The sequence below is a fragment of the Centroberyx gerrardi genome, chromosome 10 (assembly GCF_048128805.1).
Source record: "Centroberyx gerrardi isolate f3 chromosome 10, fCenGer3.hap1.cur.20231027, whole genome shotgun sequence".
Lineage (NCBI taxonomy): Eukaryota > Metazoa > Chordata > Actinopteri > Beryciformes > Berycidae > Centroberyx > Centroberyx gerrardi.
In genome coordinates, this window is record NC_136006.1 from 4,432,679 (window position 1) to 4,452,461 (window position 19,783).

Genomic DNA, 19,783 nt, shown 5'->3' on the forward strand with positions numbered 1-19,783 from the left:
TTGACTCAACTGTCAAACTGACCTGCTTTTGAAGTCTTGGTTGTTTAAACTGCGTCTGGAAATATGAAAATATACATGAGGAATGGATGAATCCTATAAAAAGTGCTATAAAAAGTCTTGGTGCAAATATGCCTGTATGCTGTGAAGTGTCAATGTCTTTTTCTTTAGTGTTTCCATGTGAAAACCTATCTATCTATCTATCTATCTATCTATCTATCTATCTATCTATCTATCTAATCACTAATATGAAAAGAAAAAAACACATTGTAGATCCCAAATTGCTGTTCAGTGATATAGGTTCTTAAACTGGGGTCTGGGGACCTCCAGGGGGGCTTGAAAGGCTTCCTGAGGGTCTCCCAAGCAAAACTGGGATATTTTAATTTCATTTTAATTTACTTGATATTATCTCATAAGAATGACTATTCTAATCATGAGGTTTCCCTCTCACACTGTAATCTCCTCAAGTTCAGGTTTCAGCTTTATTTATTTATATTTATTAAGTCATACCTGATAATAATGATAATAATAACATGATAATGCTTTTATTGCAAAATCCTGATTATCAATCAGGGTCTTGCAATAAAGTAGTCAATTTTTACTTTATATTTATTTATTTAGTTATTTTTATACTCATTTTCAATTAAATTGTCACCGCTTTTTTATGTAATCTTAATTTAAGCAGTGATATGTTCTTCATTGTTACACTGACAACAATTTCCATCAGTTTGATGCTACATACTTTGATGTAGATTTCATATCATCTACACCAGTGGAAAGTTTGGACACCTGACTGAATGTTCTGTTCTTTATTCTCTTGAAGCCATTTTTGATCTAAAGGCTTCTGCTTAAATGCTTGAAATTAGTTTCTTAGACAAATATAAATCGTGAAGTTGATCCTATGTATGAATTTCTTTCCAAAGCCTTTGCCTTTCCATCAAGGCAAATAATCTAAAATATAAGATAGTTTTGATTTGTTTAACACTTTTTTGGTCGCTGCATAATTCCATTTGTGTTATTTCATAGTTTTGACGTCTTTACTATTATTTTAAAATGTGAAAAATAGTAAAAATAAAGAAAAATGTGGTGTGTCCAAACTTTTGACTGATAGTGTAGATTTATGTCAGCCTAAAAAAGTTGGATAAACTCTGATTTGCAAATAAAAAGGAGAGTTCATTGAGTTTAGGGTTTACTCTGCAACTTGAGGTTCTTTAAAGTTAACCAGGGACGAGCCTCCATAGAAATTCTATTCTTTATTCTATTTTACTATTAGTTTAAATGGTAAACAGCAGATTTTTTCCTGAGAGTAATGTCCAATTTTATTAGATAATAAAATGTAATATGTGACCTAACTCACTGTGTAACACTCTGAATATTTTATATAGGCCTAAATAAAAAACTTTGGCATTTATAAATGACAATAAAGCCCAGCTGCTGTATCCACCACTCATACATCACATGCAGAGGACGTCTTCATGAAATAAAGCACGAGTCAAAGCTGGTTAATTTAATTTATACATATATTTTACACATAAGGACAGTGAAAGCATTTTTACAAATTCTCAGTTCATACATAAATGTAAAAAAGAGATATAGCTGTCCAAATTACATCATCTATAATACTGCGTAGACATGGATGTTTGAACATTAGCACGAGGGAAATGAAAAAAAAACAAAACAAAAAGAGAAGATACAAAAAATATGTATATCTGTATAAATATAAATTCAAGAGTAACAGACTTGTATCATACATTAAGGAGCGTCAAAGACAGCAGACGCCCCCTAGGGTAAAAATACAGAATGAAGAAGATACACGAGTAAGAACGTCCCGTCAGGAAGTCAGACTGAAGGACATCAAGTCAGTCACAGATTGTCAGTCACCGCTCTCTGCTGGGAAACACACACAGGAGAGTAGAAACACACACAGGAGAGTAGAAACACACACACACACACACACACACAGGAGAGAAGAAACACACACACAGGAGAGTAGAAACACACACAGGAGAGTAGAAACACACACACAGGAGAGTAGAAACACACACACAGGAGAGTAGAAACACACACACAGGAGAGTAGAAACACACACAGGAGAGTAGAAACACACAGGAGAGCAGAAACACACACAGGAGTAGAAACACACACACAGGAGAGTAGAAACACACACACACACAGGAGAGTAGAAACACACACACAGGAGAGTAGAAACACACAGGAGAGCAGAAACACACACAGGAGTAGAAACACACACACAGGAGTAGAAACACACACACAGGAGAGTAGAAACACACACACACACACAGGAGAGTAGAAACACACACACAGGAGAGTAGAAACACACACAGGAGAGTAGAAACACACACAGGAGAGTAGAAACACACACAGGAGAGTAGAAACACACACACACAGGAGTAGAAACACACACTGCAGAGAGTCTCCATAAAGCTTTTTGTCACTGAGGATCGTCCCGGAGGTTTGACTGGGCAGCGAACAGGAGGCACGGCTGTGTTCACATGCACAGGCAATGATCAATAACCATCAATAACCATCAATAATCATCAATAATCATCAGGGATGGGCAGTAACCAAGGGGGGAAGGAACTAATTACATTTACTCATGTTACTGTAACTGAGCAGCTTTTTTGTGTACTTGTGCTTTTTTGAGTATTTTTCAATAACTTTACATTTACTAAGTTAAGTATGTTTTTACTGAAGTTTTGTCCTTCACTCCATTTTAAATCCCATCCATCACAGAACAGATTTTGTGTCTCCATCAGCAACAGAAACTGGATCAACGTAAACTGACAAACTGAAAAAAAAAAACCAAACCCTTCCATCTCATAAAAACTTTCAAAGAGACACGAGTGTAAACAAGTAAAAAACCCTGTTTCCTTCTCCTAAGACTGGAATTTATTCATTTTGAAGAATTTGTGACAGCTCAAGATTATGAGCAGAGCATTTTTGAACTTTTGAAAACTTTTGAACGGTCTCTTCCCTGCGTTACGTCTGTTTCAACCGGAAATATGATGAACTACAGAAGAAAAACACCACTTAAGTTCTGTTTCCTTGTGACTTTAAAGGGAAAATCCAGCCAGACAGTTTTATATCAACAATCTGACGTTCGGAGTTATTTTTCAGATGGAGCGTTGTAATTTACTTTTTTGGTGAACCCACTTTCCCTCAACCTGCCTCATCTACTTCATACATTCCTACATTTCCCAGAATGCCTTTCAACAACCCCAAGACAACAGGGGTGTGAACTTGTTGCATTCAGCTGTGGGTTATATGTGTGTAGAGAGAGAGAGAGAGAGAGAGATCGTTTTTCCAGTTGAGGAAAAAATGAGTCACTCCCCGACTCATTCAAAACTCAACACATGTCTCTCTGCTGCAGTGCATTCTGGTCTCTCTCCTGCTCCTGTGGGTGCAGAAACTGGTCTCTCTCCTCTTCTACGATGGATTTCTCCCTGTATGATTGTTGAACGTCTCTCGGTGCAAAATGGCGGCTCTAGAAAGAAGAAGCCCTCGCTCTTTGATTCTGAGGGCGAACCTGACGTTGGATGGATCCATCACCAATAGCTGTTTTTTTTTTGTGTGTTTTAAGGTGAATTTTTCCCCTTAAAAACTGAATCCTCCGTGCATGTAAACGCAGCCGGTGCTGCTGCTGCTGCTGCGGTATGAATGTGAAAAACAGAATCCGCGCTCAGTCAGCTTCCCCTGGGTTAATACCAGACCGTGAAAACAAGACGACAACAGGAAGGTCGGGTTTAAGTTTGTGCTGCTGCCCCGACCTCGAAGACACAAGGAGTAAAGAAACAAACTTTCAATACATTGTCAAGCAAAGAAAAACATCTAGTGTAACGAGTCTGATTATTTATCTTCCCGCCGGGTTACATCGTCTTGAATGAGGGAATCACCGACGGCAGAAGAAAGTTTAAAGTCAAACAGAGAATACTGTTGGAGCGGTTTGGTGTAGAGCGGTCCGGTCGGTCCGGTCCGACAGGAAGAGAGCGGTCCGGTCTGCTGATTGTCGATAAGCGAGGAAGGTACGGGGCGACGAGCGTCGAACATGGCACAGGCTCGCGGCACGAGTACACACACTTTAACAACGTCCGAATAAACTTGTGGTCGTTTCGGATAAATAATAATAAAAAAAAATGTACCAAACACTAACTCTTTGTCAAATTCTTGTCTTGTAAAATAGAGAAAAGCTATTCATTCACAATCAAATTACGTTTCATGAAGCCGACGCCGCCTCGCTCTTCTCCTTTCTGTCTGTTCCTTCTCTCTCTCCGAACCTCTTCCTCCTCCTCTTCCTCCTCCTCCTCCTCCTCTCCTGCAGTCGGGACCAGCCCGCCTGCAGGAGGAGAGGAGCCTCCATCCATACTCTGAACACTGATCATCATCATCATCATCATCATCACACTCCAACATTCAACTAGAAAGGCACACAGTTCATTAATTCCCAAACCCAAACACACTTGGCAAAAATTAAACCAACACTTCTTTAAGCCACAATAAAAGAAAAACAGGTACACATGTAATAACGATAATAATAATAATAATAATAATAATAATAATGTAAATAATATTAACCACAATAATAAGCAGCATGGAGTCATGTTGTAACTGAAAAGGAAAAATAATAATATATATTTATATATATAAACCAATATATTTGTACATAGCGCGTTTCAGTACTAAACGTTCAAAAGGATATTAAGTGTTTAGGAAAATATAATGTATTTTTCTGTATTGCACATAGTCATACTATCACATGTTTTGCTGCGGTAAAGAACACGTCGCCGTGTGTTTCCATGACCGCCTCCAGGAGAGCAGAGGAGGCTGGGTAATCTGTGACAGGTGTGTTCACCCTGCGTGGGACCGATGCTCGCAGGACAGCTGTAATACTGTGCATCCTAGTGTGTGTGTGTGTGTGTGTGTGTGTGTGTGTGTGTGTGTGTGTGTGTGTGTGTGTTGAGGTCTTTTTTTTTTTTGGTGGCGAGCTTTGAAATGGTGGGTCAGGATGGAGAACGGGTAACAGGAACCATTTTGTGAACACACAGCGATATCTGTAACAACGACCTCCGAAGTAGAAGAAGAAGAAGAAGAAGAAGAAGAAGGAGAAAGGTCAGTCTGCGTCTTCACAGCTGGACAAAACAAAACAAAACGTCACACTGAACAAAAACTCGTCACAAAACGAAGGGAAAGTGGACGAACCAAAACATTTTGATTCTGACTCTCAAAATCTGATTCACTGCAAAACGCAGACTTTGAAATTAAACATAAACGGCTAAAAAAACTGATTATAAAAATTGAACGCTGCTGATTTTTGAAAGGGACACACACACTTTCTCACACCACAAGATGGCGCTAATCATTTTTTTCTCTGTGGCTGAATACATGTAAGAGGAATCAGAGGAGAATTGTTAGTCTGTCAAGTCTGAACCGACTTGTTGAAACCTCGATACGGACACTGAAAGAGAATCTGCAGAACACACAGGTTCCTACTGCAGAGACAACGCTGGCCTCACCCTCCATGATGGCACTATACTGAATAAAAGTGTGTGTGTGTGTGTGTGTGTGTGTGTGTGAGCGTGCACGCGTGTGTTTCGTAGCTTATTTCGCAACAGCTGTGAAAGAGGCGTTACATTTATTCAGTCCCCTCTGCGCTCGGTCCGTGAGTTCCCCCCGCCGTTTGCAAAGGCCGTAAACTGGTTTCCGCTCTTCACACTGCCGCGCCCGTCCGACGGTCTCCGAGTGTAAAGCAGCTCAGGTAGAGCAGGAAGTGGCTCTGCGGACTTCCTGTGTCAAAAGGTCAGGCGTTTCAGTCGTCCGTAAGACCCGGGGTGGAAGGAATGGGAAACGACAAGAGACGAACCCGCCGGAAGAAGCACCAGCAGTCCCCCCGCTTCAAAGTTCAGTCCGTACATTTCCAACGACAAACTATCGGCTCCCTTGACCTGTTTTGGGATTTCTCTGTCTGTTTTCAGAGCCGCACGCCCTTTGACCCTTGACCCTTGTCTCACGCAGCATGTTGTTTCTTGGTCCCACATCAGGGGAGTTTCGTTTTGTTGTCTTTTTTTGGACTCGCTGTAGATTCCACACGGTGGTTTCTGAATCATCAAGCAGGTGTTTAGTTCATCCTGCTCTCTAAAGCACACACATTCACACATGCCAGGTATGCGCGCGCACACACACACACACACACACACACACACACACCCGTGTAGCACGCATACACACAGACACACACACACGCCCAGGAAGAGCAGTGGCAGGGAGCCGGGTGATGAGCGTTGATCGGAGGAGAGAGACGCCCACCGTCAGTCTGCGGGTCTAGACGTACACCGGCTCACACCCCTCCCCCTGCTCCTCCTCCTCCTCCTCTTCTTCTTCGTCTTCCTCCTCCTCCTCTTCCTCCTCCCGCTCCTCCTCCTCCTCGGGGCCCGCGCCGCCGGGCGGGGCCTGGCCGGCCTCGGGGGGCTTGGGGTAGCGGAAGGGGCAGCCGTTGTCGTCGAAGAACCTGCGGAAGGTGAACTCGTAGAAGGCGTGTTCGGGGTGCTTGCCGTGCGGCGAGCAGAGCGTGTCCCAGGCCCGGGTGCTGTCCCCGCTGTCGCTCCACGCCCCCGGCCCGCCCTCCTCCTCCACCGGGTCGAAGTTGGACGTGTCCATGGGGTGGGCGATCTTGGGCCGGTAGGGGGCCGGCTGCTGCCGCAGGTTGCTGGAGAAGTCCATCTGGTCGAAGAAGGGGTGGGCCTTGATCTCGCCGGCGCCGTTGCCCCCCAGCCGCTCCTCGGCGGAGCAGCAGAGGCGGCCGATGATGTCGACGGCCTCGGGGCTCAGCTTCACCTGGGGGGGAACCTGCAGGGTGCTCTCCCAGTTGATGACCTGCGGAGGGGAGAGAGAGGCACCGTACGTCAGGTCACAGCAAGTACAGCGACGGCAGATACAAATGTTATCTGCTCGTTATCTTTCAGCTAAGCCTTGGTTCACATTCACACTGTAAGAGAGAGATCACACCTACACTTTGTTTTCTTTGGTCTGAAGCAGAGTGGAAAAACTTTACTTTGTTGCATTTTTGTATTTGGTTTGCTTAGTTTCACACTGTCCAATTACAAGTGAACCAGGACTTGTAAACAAAAGTCACATGACAGAGTTTTGGTGACCTGTCATCCTGCAGGTTAGAGATTTTGACAGCAGGATAAGGTGTGTGTGTGTGTGTGTGTGTGTGTGTATATGGGGGGTCATAACAAATACAGTTTGTGTAACTTTATCTCAGCATGATGGACTTGTCTCTTCTCTTCTTCTGTGGTGTTCATACCAGTTAAGAACACATCAAGAAATATCTTAATATGAGCATCAGTCCAGACTTCATTTTGCTCCGCTAGGCTTTCTGAACATGAGGAACCGCACCTGCTACCCATAATCCCTTGTGTTTAGGGGTGGTTTCCTGTAGTTGGTTGGATTAACGAACCGCACCGCAGTTCTCTTGTTAGAGGACTGAGACTCTCGGTGCCGTTATTTGGTGCCAGCAGAGTTCAAAGGTCATCGTTCTCACCTGGACAAACCAACTGAACTAAAGGAGGAAACAAAGTGCCCAAAGCCCAAAGTTTAATTTGTCATGATGTGTGTGTGTTCCTTTAGTCAGGCAGTTGTGTGCCTCCCTGCATCTGGCTTGTGGGATTCTTGGGTGTTTCATTCATTCATTATCCAATAAATGAATTCAAAGTAGAGACATTCTTCTGTTGTTACTGACCTTAATCTGAGTCTCAGTGGGCGTCGGGGCCAGGAAGGGCGGCTGTCCCACCAGCATCTCGAACAGGATCACTCCCACGCTCCACCAGTCACACAGCTGGGTGTAACCTGCACACAACACAAGGACCCAAGGGCAGAAATGTTTAGATTAGTCTGTATGGCTCTGGCTGGAGGAAGGAAGGCATGGAGAATATATGAATGAGGCACAGAGGGATGCATCTTCACACACGCAAAAAATACTCTCTACAACACATCTATCAGACACGAGCATTCAGGGGAAACAGGAATATTTAATATTTGTGTGCATGTAAATTTCACCCTTGTATTGCTTACTACTGTCTACTAATTTCAGTGATCTAAGAACTGAAGCTTAGTCTACTGTCCCATTTATTCCACGTGTCAACTAAAAAAAATGAACAAAGATTTGACACCCGCCAAGTGCCAATTAGTAGTAAAAGTTTTCTTTGGTGGATAAATTAATTAAGGTTAAGCAATATTCCCATGTAGCGACACAGCAGCTGTGAGGCTACCAAGAAGAAAAAGATTAAGACCAAAACAAAAAGATCTATTGTCTAAGTGAGTAAACAAGTTTGTATTTTAAAATGCTAACTCTGCTCGTAAATTGAATGTTTCACTCCCTGATTTTATACACAAAATAGCACTGAAAACTTTCTAAAAATGTCTATTAATGTCTATTAATCATTTCGGTTGGTTAAAAATAGTTCTTGGCAGGTAGAGGTGTTTAGGGTTAGGGTTAGCTGAGCCACAAAAGTCATTTCGGACTCTGTGCAGCAGCATCTGTCCTCTCCTCAGTCTCCGTCCCACCCACCTTTGCGCAGCAGCACCTCGGGGGCGATGTAGTTGGGCGTCCCCACCAGGGAGTGAGCCAGGCAGCGCTGGTGCTGCCGGGTGGCGCGCTGCTCCAGGGTCATCAGCCGGTCGCCGCAGCGGCAGTTGGACACGTCGTCCCAGAAGTCACTGGGCTCCATGCTGTCCTGCCTGACGTGGCTCCCTGGAGACGAGGAGGGGGGGGGGCAACAGGTGAGACTCCGAACACAACACACTCCCTGGACCAGCTGGGTGGGATAAGCAACGCTCTCCCTTCTCTCAACAACTACTGCTGCGGTGCCGGTGAGCAAGGCACTGGAGCAACCCCCAACCGCCCCGGTGAAGCCACAGCTGTGTGCGTGTCTAACTGTAAGAATCTGAAGCGGGGCCATGCTGAAAAAGTGCATGCAAGCTCATTTAATTTTGCCCTGGACAAGCCTATGGTTTGTGAAAACAACATGATCAAATAATAGGAGGGTGATAAATAAAGCACAAACTTAAAAAAAATAAATTACTGGGGAAAATAAATCAGGAAAATATGAATCTTTATTAGAAATGAGTGAGAATAATGTCTGATAGTAAAGAGTAATCCTGCTAAAACCTGGATTGACTACCTGTTTTTGCACTTATTATTTACTCTGTAGCACTTTGAGATTTACTTGTACTGAAAAGTGCATTTCAAATAAAATGCATTATTATTATAATTAAAAATCTGCAAAACATCCTTGTGTATACTACATTATATGTATCACACATAGTCCTAGTATGACGTGTTTTGCTGCTGTAAGAATAGCGGCAACTAGTTAAATTAAGATGTGTGTGTGTGTTCGCTATATGATTAAACTGTGAGTGTTCGATTTTTGCCTGTGTGTGTGTGTGTGTGTGCATGATTTTGTGGCCATCACTACACCATCCTCCACAGCCCGCCTCACCTTTCTGGTAGTACTTGGAGTTGTGCGTCCAGCGGAAGCCGGTGCACAGGCCGAAGTCGGTCAGCTTGATGTGTCCGTCCAGGTCGATGAGGATGTTGTCGGGCTTGATGTCCCGGTGGATGAAGCCCATCTTGTGGACGCTCTCGATGGCCAGCGTCAGCTCCGCCACGTAGAAGCGCGCCAGCGGCTCGGGGAAGACGCCCATGCGGATGAGCAGGCTCATCATGTCTCCTCCGGGGATGTAGTCCATGACGAAGTAGAGGCTGTCGCGGTCCTGGAAGGAGTAGTAGAGCCGCACCACCCACTCGTTGTCCGCCTCCGCCAGGATGTCGCGCTCCGCCTTCACGTGGGCCACCTGGGTCACAGCAAGAGCTCATTTGAACCGGTTTCTATTGCAAACGTCTCGTTGTCAACATAAAGTAATATCAGCCAAATTGTGAATGGGGCAGTAATATCTACGAGGGCACCGTTTGGCCGTGCCACGTCACCATCGTATTCATAAACACGCAGTAGGAAGAACGCAGACATGAGGCTTTTGTAAAAACTCCACTATGAAAAAAATTCAAGTCACACACTCTTCTCTTTTCGTTTAGTTTTGTGTAGGGATGCACTGATGCCACTTTTTCAATGCCGATACCGATTACGAGTATGAAAGTTTAAGTATCGGCCGATACTGAGTACCGATCCGATCCGTTACTTTTACTGAACAGTGCAGGCTTACTTCCTTAGTTTGGGGTCAATGGACAAAATTATTGAGATAAAATCCTTGTTTTTCCCACTGTTTGAGAAATACAGGCTTCTATGTGCCACAAATGCATAAAATCAAGACAGTTTGCTTTTATTTTTTACATGTTACTCATGGCTTTCGGTATCAGATTTTAGTCTTGGGTAAAATCTCCGATACCGATATTCCATTTTAGCCTGGTATCGGCATCCCTAGTTTTGTGCTTTACTGACTTCCTGGTTACCACAAGAGTTAACAAAGCAAACAATAAAGCATGTCTGGTCTCTTCAACTAATCACAGTGCTTGGCTGAAATTACCCATTGTATTTAAATCTCTACATAGCAAAGGTGTAATGACAGGCTCATGTCCCGGTTTGATTTAAAATGTGCTGGGTGCACGTCACTTATTTTGTCAACCTACAACTATTTTGTCACCTATATTATCATATGAGAAATCAAGATGAAATTATTTTTTAGGCATTTTTATGCTTTATTGACAGGAGATAGTGTGAGAGAGAGACAGGAAGGTATGGGAGAGAGAGAGAGAGGGGAGGACATGCAGCAAATGGCCGCGGGCATGTGGATTCGAACCAGCCTGCAAAGTTTTGTGTTTACGGACGCAACAACAGCGGTTTGTTTGGAATAAATATAAGAAGGTAGAAGGAATATAAGAAGCTGCAGTCACTGAGTGTCTTTACAGCATGTTGGGCCAGCATCTACACCAAAGCAATGACCGCTTATCCCCAAAGGTGTTGCCAAAATAAAAAAAACTCATGGATTATCACTTTAAGTACTATAAATGTGCATTTCGCTGCTCTCTATAAGGGTAAGGTAGATCTTTCCTGGGAAAAATCCTCTGCAGCTCCTATCACATCACAGTATTTATACTGTTACACGAGTACGACAATACGTATGTTATTGTGTCTTATGAATGAAAGTGTTTTAGAGACATATGGCATCCACGACTATTCTCCCCCTCGCGCACAACGACGTCACCATCGTCCTCACCTGGTTGCGGTTGAGGACGTCCTTCTTGCGCAGCGTCTTCATGGCGTACAGGGCGCCGGTGTCCACCTTACGCGTCAGGCACACCTCACCGAAGGCGCCGATGCCCAGCGTCTTGATCTTCACAAACATGGACTTGTCCATTTTGGCGCGGCGCAGGCGGTTGTAGTTGGACTCTTTCTGATTGAGCATCTTCCTCATCTGTTCCTGCTCTGCTTCCGATAGGCCGGCCTGGGCGGGAAGGGGCGGGGTTAAAGAGAGGCGAGGGTATAAACATTTCAACAACAGGCTCAAAAACAAGTCAATTTTTCATTTCGGATTATTTATGACCTGAAAAGCGTGGCAGGAGCTGAACTTGGCGCCCCGACCTTATCGTCACACTAAAGTCTTTCTGTTACCTAACTGTCTAGCCGAGGCAAATTCTGTCTCCTCTCAAAACGCCGTTCAATCACTTTCAAGAGGGTCAAGAGGGCAGAGGCCAAAGTAATGATTTAGGACAAGCTCACACAAATACAACTACGAACTCGCTGACTTCTCATTCCAAGACACAGGTCTCGCCGTCTAAAACAAACTCCTGAGGCAGAAGTCTCTGCATGGGTAACCTCTCGGCCATCACTGCTCTTTACAACCCTTGTTTTCACTCTCATCGAGTCTAAAGCTATATATGGAGACAAAAAGTGTCTCTGTTTACTCCCATTTTGAATGCGTGATTTGAGGAGGCTTTCTGAGGACAAAAAGTTGAATTGAGGCGATGAAGAAAGCCCCCAGGAGCAGCTTATGAATGCAATGGTGCAAATTACAGGAAAGCATTCATGACTTTTTTATAGCCTCATCAAGCAGCAGCTTCCCTACTAATTCTTTAAATAGATATTAGGCCACTTAAAATGAGAGACACATGACTTGTGAATGTGTGACCGTCAGAACAGTCTCCCTGCTGCTTACTGATGATTATTCAGACGATTCAGCAGCTAACTCAAATAAAGGAGAGCTGAGCGCTGTATGTCTCGTCTTACCTTGGACATCTCTTGCTCCAGCTGCAGCCGGCGGTTCAGTTTCTGCTGGTGGGTCTTCATCACGTTCTCTATGTGCTGCTCCATGTAGAACTTGAAGGCGAAAGGCGAGTAGCTCTTGATGCGTGACTCCCTCTTCTCCTCGTCGCGCCCGTTCTTCCTCACCGGGACAGGCGACGTCTGGATCTGCTTCTTGTCTTTCACCGTTTTCTCCCCCTTGCCCGTCTTGGTCTTCTCCTTCACCTGCTGGCTCTCCTCCGCCTTCCCGCTCCCTCCGCTGCCGCTGCGTGTGTTTCTGGCAGCGGGGCCGCTAAGCTCCATCGCCCCGGCTCCCTCCAGCGCACCGGGCTCGCCGGCCGCCCCGGACATGAGCAGGGTTTTGGGGTAAGGAGGCGGAGGGCAGCGCGGCTCCTGAGCGGGCTCCAGGGAGTAGGGCTCCTCTGGCATGTAGGCCAGCGGCTCTGCTGCGTCCTGGGCCTGGGCCGCCATCCAGCCCGGGTGGCACGGCCCCACCGCCGTCTTGGGCTCCGGCCGCATCACCCGGATACTCTTCACCGGCTGCTGGATGGGCGGCGACGTCACGGCGGTGATAGTGTTCGGAGGGCCGAGGGAGGGATCCTGTTTCCCGGCCGTAGGAGGAGCGGCCATCGCGGGCCGGACGCCGCCGGCGGAGCGGTTGTTGAAGGAGTTGGTCCTGCTGGGGACACGCACCTCCCCCCTGAAGGGGCCCTGGGGCTGGGGCTGCCGGGCCGGGGGGGCTCCCTCGGGGCCCGGCGGCCCGGCCCAGTGATGCTCGTACAGGTCCAGGTTGAGGCTGGCCCTGCTGGGCGTCATCAGGCCCTGGGGAAGGTCGGAGAAGTCGGGCCCCATGCCGGCCGCCCCACCGGGGGAGCGGGACATCATGTGGACCTGGTGGGAGGTGGGGCTGGCCTGGCGTGGGTGGGAGTGGGGGGGCAGGTACAGGTTGGCAGGGTAGCCTCCTCCTCCTCCTCCTGGCCCATTCTGGACCATGGCCCCTTTCCCCTGCATGTTTACGTAGTTGTCTGGGGGCGCCATGGGGGGCGGAGCCATCTTGTTCTGGAAGGAGGCGCTCCTCTTGACTCCGTAGCCCGCGGGCTCCATCATGTGCGGCCTGGCGTGGCCGTAGTCGTAGTGGGGGCCGGGCACGGCGCCCGGCGGCTGCGGCTGCAGCTGCAGAGGCTGGCCCGGGACGCTGTAGCTCATCATGGGCCCGTGCTGCTCCATGCCGCCCGGGTAGCCCTTCTGCTGCGCCCCGGGGGGGTACATGGTGCCGCCCGGGTTGCTCTGGCCGGCCATCGCCGGGGGATAGGTGCCCATACTGGGAGGTCGACCCATCGGGTTTCCCATGGCGGGACCCTGTGCTGCACCAGAGGGGGTCATCATGTAGTTCATTACGGGAGGAGCGCCCATGTATGGCCCCTCTGGGCCGTACGCTGCCCCCTCGTACATGGGAGCCCCCATCTGGTGGTACGGCGGCATGGCACCCGCCTCGCCTGGGGCCTCCAGCACCGGCCGGTGGTCCATTGAGTTTGGCATGCCACCTTTTCCTGAAAGGACAAGGAATCAGAACGCTTTTAATATTAAGCTTAAAAAAAATTAACCCAAGAGTGTCTGTCTTTTTTACACAAGGATCTTTCATATCAGCTGAATATGTGATATCATAAGTTGAAAGAAGATAGCAGTGTGTGTCTTGCTTGATGTTCCAGTAAATACTTTTCAAAACTGCTTGCAAAAATACCTTCTCACTGAAGTCAAGTCAAGGACAGACTGCTTTAAAGAAAAGAAATGCAGGGTCAGATCTCCCTGATGAAGGCAGCTGTTTCCAAAACATGTTAGGTAGCCGTAGCAATAAAGGCCTTTAACTTTTACACTTATAAGAGAGCGTTGGTTTCCTGATGTTTAAATGTAAAATCATGAACAATAACAACATGTTGTGTTCGTACCTGGTGAAGTCTGTTTGATGACGCGGACGATGAGCTCGTTGCGCGGGTCGAGGTAACCCATCTTACTGATGTACTCCAAGGCCGCTTCGATGTTCCTGCTTCCTGTCTGCTTCAACGCCCGCACCGCCATCTCCTGTGGCACACACACACACACACACACACAAACACACACACACACACACACACACACACAGAGAAAGAGATGGTGAGAAACTCCGGCCCAGGACCCAGTAGGTAACGTAAAAACACACACACATACATGCAAACAAAATGAAACAAAACTAAAGATGAGAATTAAAAAACATGGGCTCAGTACACACACACGTACACACACATACACACACACACAACCACAAAAAGAGACACAGTCCAGCCCAGGACACAGTAGGTTTCCATACAACAAACTTTAAAACACACGCATACATACACACACAACAAAAAAAGAGCATTAAAAACATCGGCACAGTAGGTATCCATTCACCAAACACACACACACACACACACACACACAAAAGCTGAGGGCTAAAAACACTCTGGCCCAGTAGGCGCCCATGCACCTGCATCCTCTCCAGTTGGGGTCAGGTACCAGTGACTTCCTGCACCCGTCACAACAACACACAGCTGACAGACCGGCCCACACACCACAACACGCTCAAACCACCAGTGGAAACAATGAGAACAATATTTTTTCTTCTGTGCTGAATTCTGCGGTAGAACAGAAGGAGGAGGGTCTTTAAACGACTGGAACGTCCCCCCATGAGCCACAGCTACACGCCGGGACGCACTCACATGACTATTTGCAATGGGTGCGATTATTTTTAAGTGAATGATTCAGCTGTGGCAGGCGGCCCGGGAGCAGCAGGGCGTGGTGCTGCTGTATACCTCAGTGGGGGAAGAGCATGGACCCGCTGCACCGGCTGGGACGGCAGCAGCCGGAGAGCGTCCGGCGTCAAAATTCACCTAGATCCAATTCCTGATGGCTGACACTATAGCGTTCACTCCATTTTGTGAATGGGAAAAAAGAAAAAACAGGGGCAGGGCTTCCTTGCATGCAAAAAAAATCACTTAAATTGAAGTTTTTGTGTCCACTGCCTGCAGAAGACCTGTCTAGGTTTGAAACATGTTGTGTGTAAATTGGTACCTGAATGCTTTGTGGCATTTTGTTTTGGACACAATTACTTCAATCAAATTCTTCTTCTGCAGTTTTGGGCCCCTGCTCTTTCCAACTATCTTTGAGTGAATGGGAAAAATGCACAAGACACAAAAACACATTGATTCTTGTGGCGTACTGTAAGATTATTTAGCATATAGCCTACATGAAGATGCTAAGAAGTGTTTACATTCAAATAGACTGTTTCTGGTGATTTGGTTACTATAAAATAAATTAGATATCCACCCATATAATAGAGCAATATGCATCTAATATTTTCGGGGGACAGGAGGGCGGGGCTAACAATACACTTCCAGTCTCTTGCATTTTGGAGCTTTAATCAGTCAGCAGGATAATGATCCATGTTTGCTATACAGTTAACACAGACAGCTACAGAGGGTTAGGATGGGTAAGGATGCTAACAAACATTACATGAACAACATCAGGTTCCTCAGAAAGCCTCAGAGCAAGTACTGAAATCACACTGGTAAAAAAAATGTCTATTCCTGCTTTTTATTTCATTCTATTCAAGTGTATTTTCTTGTTTCGATTCATTCTATTCAAGTTTAGTTGATTTATTCTGCATAGTGATAAAACATAAGGTAATAAAAAAATAGCGCTAAAATATGATTTCCTGCATTTCCAAGATGGCGCCGCGGATGGCAGCCTCGGTACTGCGCTCTCTTTTTCTGTTTTTGTCTAAAAACAGGAGTGAACGACCCAGACCGGGGATTTCCTCCTGCTCTTCCTCCCCCATCATCATCATCATCTGTACGATATCTGATTTGTGTATATAATATATATTTATTCCAGCATTTATTCCAGCATCTTTGCACTCTGCACCATTGCACTATTGTCCTAGTGTTGTTTACATATGCGTATATATATATATACTTTAAAAAAAAAAAATTATACTTTTTTATATATATGCATATTTGTACATAGTAGTTAGATGTTTAGGTTTACCTTCGTTCATTTTGTTGTCCTTGTTTTTAGCTGTATATTTATTCTGTGTATGTACATTGAAAGCAAAGAAAAAACCAAATTCCTTGTATGTGTACATACTTGGCCAATAAAGCTGATTCTGATTCTTCTGATGATGATAAAAAAAACATTGTAGTCTATTTTATTCACGTTTATTCTATTACATTCAAGTTTATAGTGCAGGCGCCTTCCATTAGCCTACCAACCCCTGCAGTGCTGTGTGTCAGGCTTATATATTCTCCTTCATCTTGTAAAATGTCATCTTGTGTATTCGGAGACTTCCCCGTCCCACAGTGTGTTTGCTGTGTTAGAAGCCTTGGCTCCCTCCCACAGCCCGGCGGCCACAGGTGGGGCAGGGCCTGGAAACTTCTGCCTCAACAGGTGGGTCACTGGAAAAACTCTGGAGGTATGTAGGTCACCTATCTGAAAAATGTGGGTTAACCGCGCCGGCCCCGAGCAATTTATGATCGAGGCAAAAAATGCGAGGGGGGGGGGGCGAAACTTGCAGAGCATTCCTGCCAGTTTACTGCCTTTTATTAAACAATGCCAATCATTCCTTTGGCCGCTTCGTTAATTTAAAGCAGGAGATGTTAAAATCTGCTCAGCTCGCGATCCAAATGAGAAACTGATCTCAACACCCATGGCTCCTTAACACATGCTGCTGTGTTGCAGGAATAGACTGATGACCCATTCTGGTTCTGATCCATAGTTTGAGAAACCAGGATTTAAATAAAAGATAATAAAAAAAAGTTAAATGGGAATAAAAGCTAAACTACTGACAGTTTTCATGTTCCACTCTGAACCCTGTGCATGCTCTTGGCAACAGCACAAACCAACACAAAGTGTCTGTTAGCAGCAATACTGCAGCAGAATACTGGGTGACTCAAGTGGAAGGTGTTTTTATAATCACTCTACTCTCTTCTATTTGCTTTTTATTGATTTATTTTAATGTAAACTTTTTATATCTGACATTTTATCTGATGAACTTGGTGCGACTATGGTTTTATGTTTTATCTTCACTTTGCTTTTATCATCTTTTGTTTTGATCTGTTTGTGTGAAGCACTTTGCAACATTTGTTTCGAAAAGTGCTATATAAAGTATTATTATTATTATTATAGATTTAATAAGGGAAATCAATAAGCAATAATGGCTTTTACCTGGATTCACCTCGTCAGTGGAAGAAAAGAGCAAAAGCGTCTCTAATATTTTGTGCATTCAGTGTGTATGTTGTGTTGATTTGACATGTGTGCTTATTATAAACCTTGGCTGCAAATAAAAGATAATAATAAAGAAGAAAAACTGCCTCCAACTGAATTGATTTGTGTCTTTCTCTCAGCACTGAACATGCAAGCCAGCAGCAGCAGCAGCAGAGTGGGAGACAAACACGCTGCGTCTTTCCCCTCTCTAACTAGGCGACCCACACCTAGATGAGGAAATCCCCCTGAATGGCATATGACCTCACCCCTCAGACATGTCAGCCCTGGCCCGGGCCCGGCCCCGGCCCCGTCCCGGCCGCTCGCCACTCAGCCCGCCGCTCGGCTCGCCCCCCGCTGGCAGGGAGAGGACTGACACGACATGCTGCTGCGGTACGGAGGCCATGTGCTGGATGTTTTCAATCTAGTCTTGTTTATTTCTATAGCCTCTTATCACAGTCAAGTCTCAAAGGGTTTTACATGCCATCATATACCAAACTACATCATATATACAAATCATATGCATCCTATACTACATCATGTGTCCCAGTGTAGGTCCCTATTTTGTGTCTTGTGCTTTGTTTTGCTTCCTTGTGTTTTATTTATTTTGCACATTGTATCACATCATTTTGTTCTGTGATTGATTGCTGATCAGTCAGATCTAGGTAAGCTTGTGAGACATGCTTGTGATGAAGGGCTTTAGAAACTTATATATAAACTTATATATAAATAAACTGAACTTGAATTGACTCAACGCATTGAGCTACACTACAGGAAGAGTAATGAAAGTATAGCTTACTGAGAGAGTTTTAGATGACATACATGCATGTGTTTTAACTGCAATGGCAGAATAAAATCTGTTTTTGACATTTTACATTTTAGGCATTTAGCTTGAGTGACTTAAAGTGAGGACAACAGTAGGATGAGCTTAAATTCTGGAATCCCCAATATTACACGCAGTTATAGTTTTAGTATAAAAACACAAAAGCTGAAACTCTGAAGCTGTATTATTACTGTACAGTATGCATTGTATTTTAATAGGTGATTCCACTTCTCCTATGTGATATACAGTAAATTGTGTGTTTTTAATCTGCAAAACAAATTGCCTCAATGAGGGAATAATAAAATCCCTTTACAGTGACTTACAGCGAGGGCTTACATTCCTGAATCCTGTATTTTACTAGGTGATTCCACTTCTCCCATGTGATATAAAATGTGTTGAATGTTGACTATTGTCTGCAGTTTTTAAGCTGCAAAACAAATTGCCTCAGTGAGGACATTCACGTTTTCAATCTGATCTAATCTAGTACAGAGGTCAAAGGTCAGAGCCGCAGCATCCCGACCACAGCTGCAACAAAATATTCCTGCGACCCGAGGATGATCGTGTAAGACAAGGAAGGGAGATAGGAGCGGAGGAGAGAGAGGGGAGAGAGGAGAGAGGTTTCATCCTCGCGGGGCCATTTTGTGTCCGTTCTGCCTGCAGTTTCTGAGACCGACTGGGTGCTTCCCTGTGCCGGGAGGAAACCAGATCCAACAGGAATGGGTTTAAAAACAGAGCGAGGGCACAGCCCGGAAACGCCAGGGCCGCACACATTCTACGCCTTCTGTACTGTCTGTGTGTGTGTGTGTGTGTGTGTGTGTGTGTGTGTGGTGCCCATCACAGTGTGTGAGGCCGTCTATATAAATATAAATACGTTGCTGGCTGCAGCGTGCACGCCCGCTTTCGTCCCGTCTCACAGTCGATGTAAACCCACTGCATCCGCACATTCACCTCTCTCACACACACACACACACACACACACACACACACACACACACAAAGGAAACGGAGTATAAACTGTGTGTGTGTGTGTTAGATTCCTGCGTAGCCAGCAGAGAGTGCTGGCTGCCTGGTAGTGTCACATTCTGTCTCTCTCTCGCTAAATCTCTCCACCTCTCTCACTCTCCCTGCTCTAGTAGGTCTCTCTCTCTCTCTCTTCTAGTGTATCTCTCTCTCTCTCTCTTAAAAGCTCTCTCTCTCTCTCTCTCTTCTAGTGTATCTCTCTCTCTCTCTTAAAAGCTCTCTCTCTCTCTCTCTCTCTTTTAAAAGCCCTCTCTCCTTGTGTAGGTCTCTCACTCTCCCTCTGTAAAAGCCCTCTCTCCTTGTGTAGCTCTCTCTCTCTCTCTCTAAAGACCTCTCTCTCTTTCTAAAGCCCTCTCTCTCCTTGCGTAGGTCTCTCTCTCTCTCTCTCTAAAGACCT

The 19,783-nt window shown here is 45.5% G+C and overlaps 1 protein-coding gene across 2 annotated transcripts in view; it reads right to left on the bottom strand.

Annotated features, from left to right (window-relative positions):
- Positions 1 to 1,500: 1,500 nt before the first annotated feature.
- Positions 1,501 to 19,783, bottom strand: part of lats2 (large tumor suppressor kinase 2) — a 33,260-nt gene continuing 14,977 nt past the window's right edge. The window contains exons 3-10 of one of the 2 annotated variants that reach the window (XM_071904069.2): positions 14,216 to 14,348; positions 12,255 to 13,819; positions 11,245 to 11,472; positions 9,513 to 9,867; positions 8,582 to 8,764; positions 7,754 to 7,860; positions 2,359 to 6,885; positions 1,501 to 1,884 (exon numbers count right to left, since the gene is read on the bottom strand). In XM_071904069.2, coding sequence (XP_071760170.2) covers positions 6,334 to 6,885; positions 7,754 to 7,860; positions 8,582 to 8,764; positions 9,513 to 9,867; positions 11,245 to 11,472; positions 12,255 to 13,819; positions 14,216 to 14,348 — 3,123 coding nt within the window. In that variant the 3' untranslated portion in view covers positions 1,501 to 1,884; positions 2,359 to 6,333. Of the gene's footprint in view, positions 1,885 to 2,318; positions 6,886 to 7,753; positions 7,861 to 8,581; positions 8,765 to 9,512; positions 9,868 to 11,244; positions 11,473 to 12,254; positions 13,820 to 14,215; positions 14,349 to 19,783 lie in introns of both variants that reach the window. The other variant, XM_078286003.1, reaches the window with a different exon arrangement.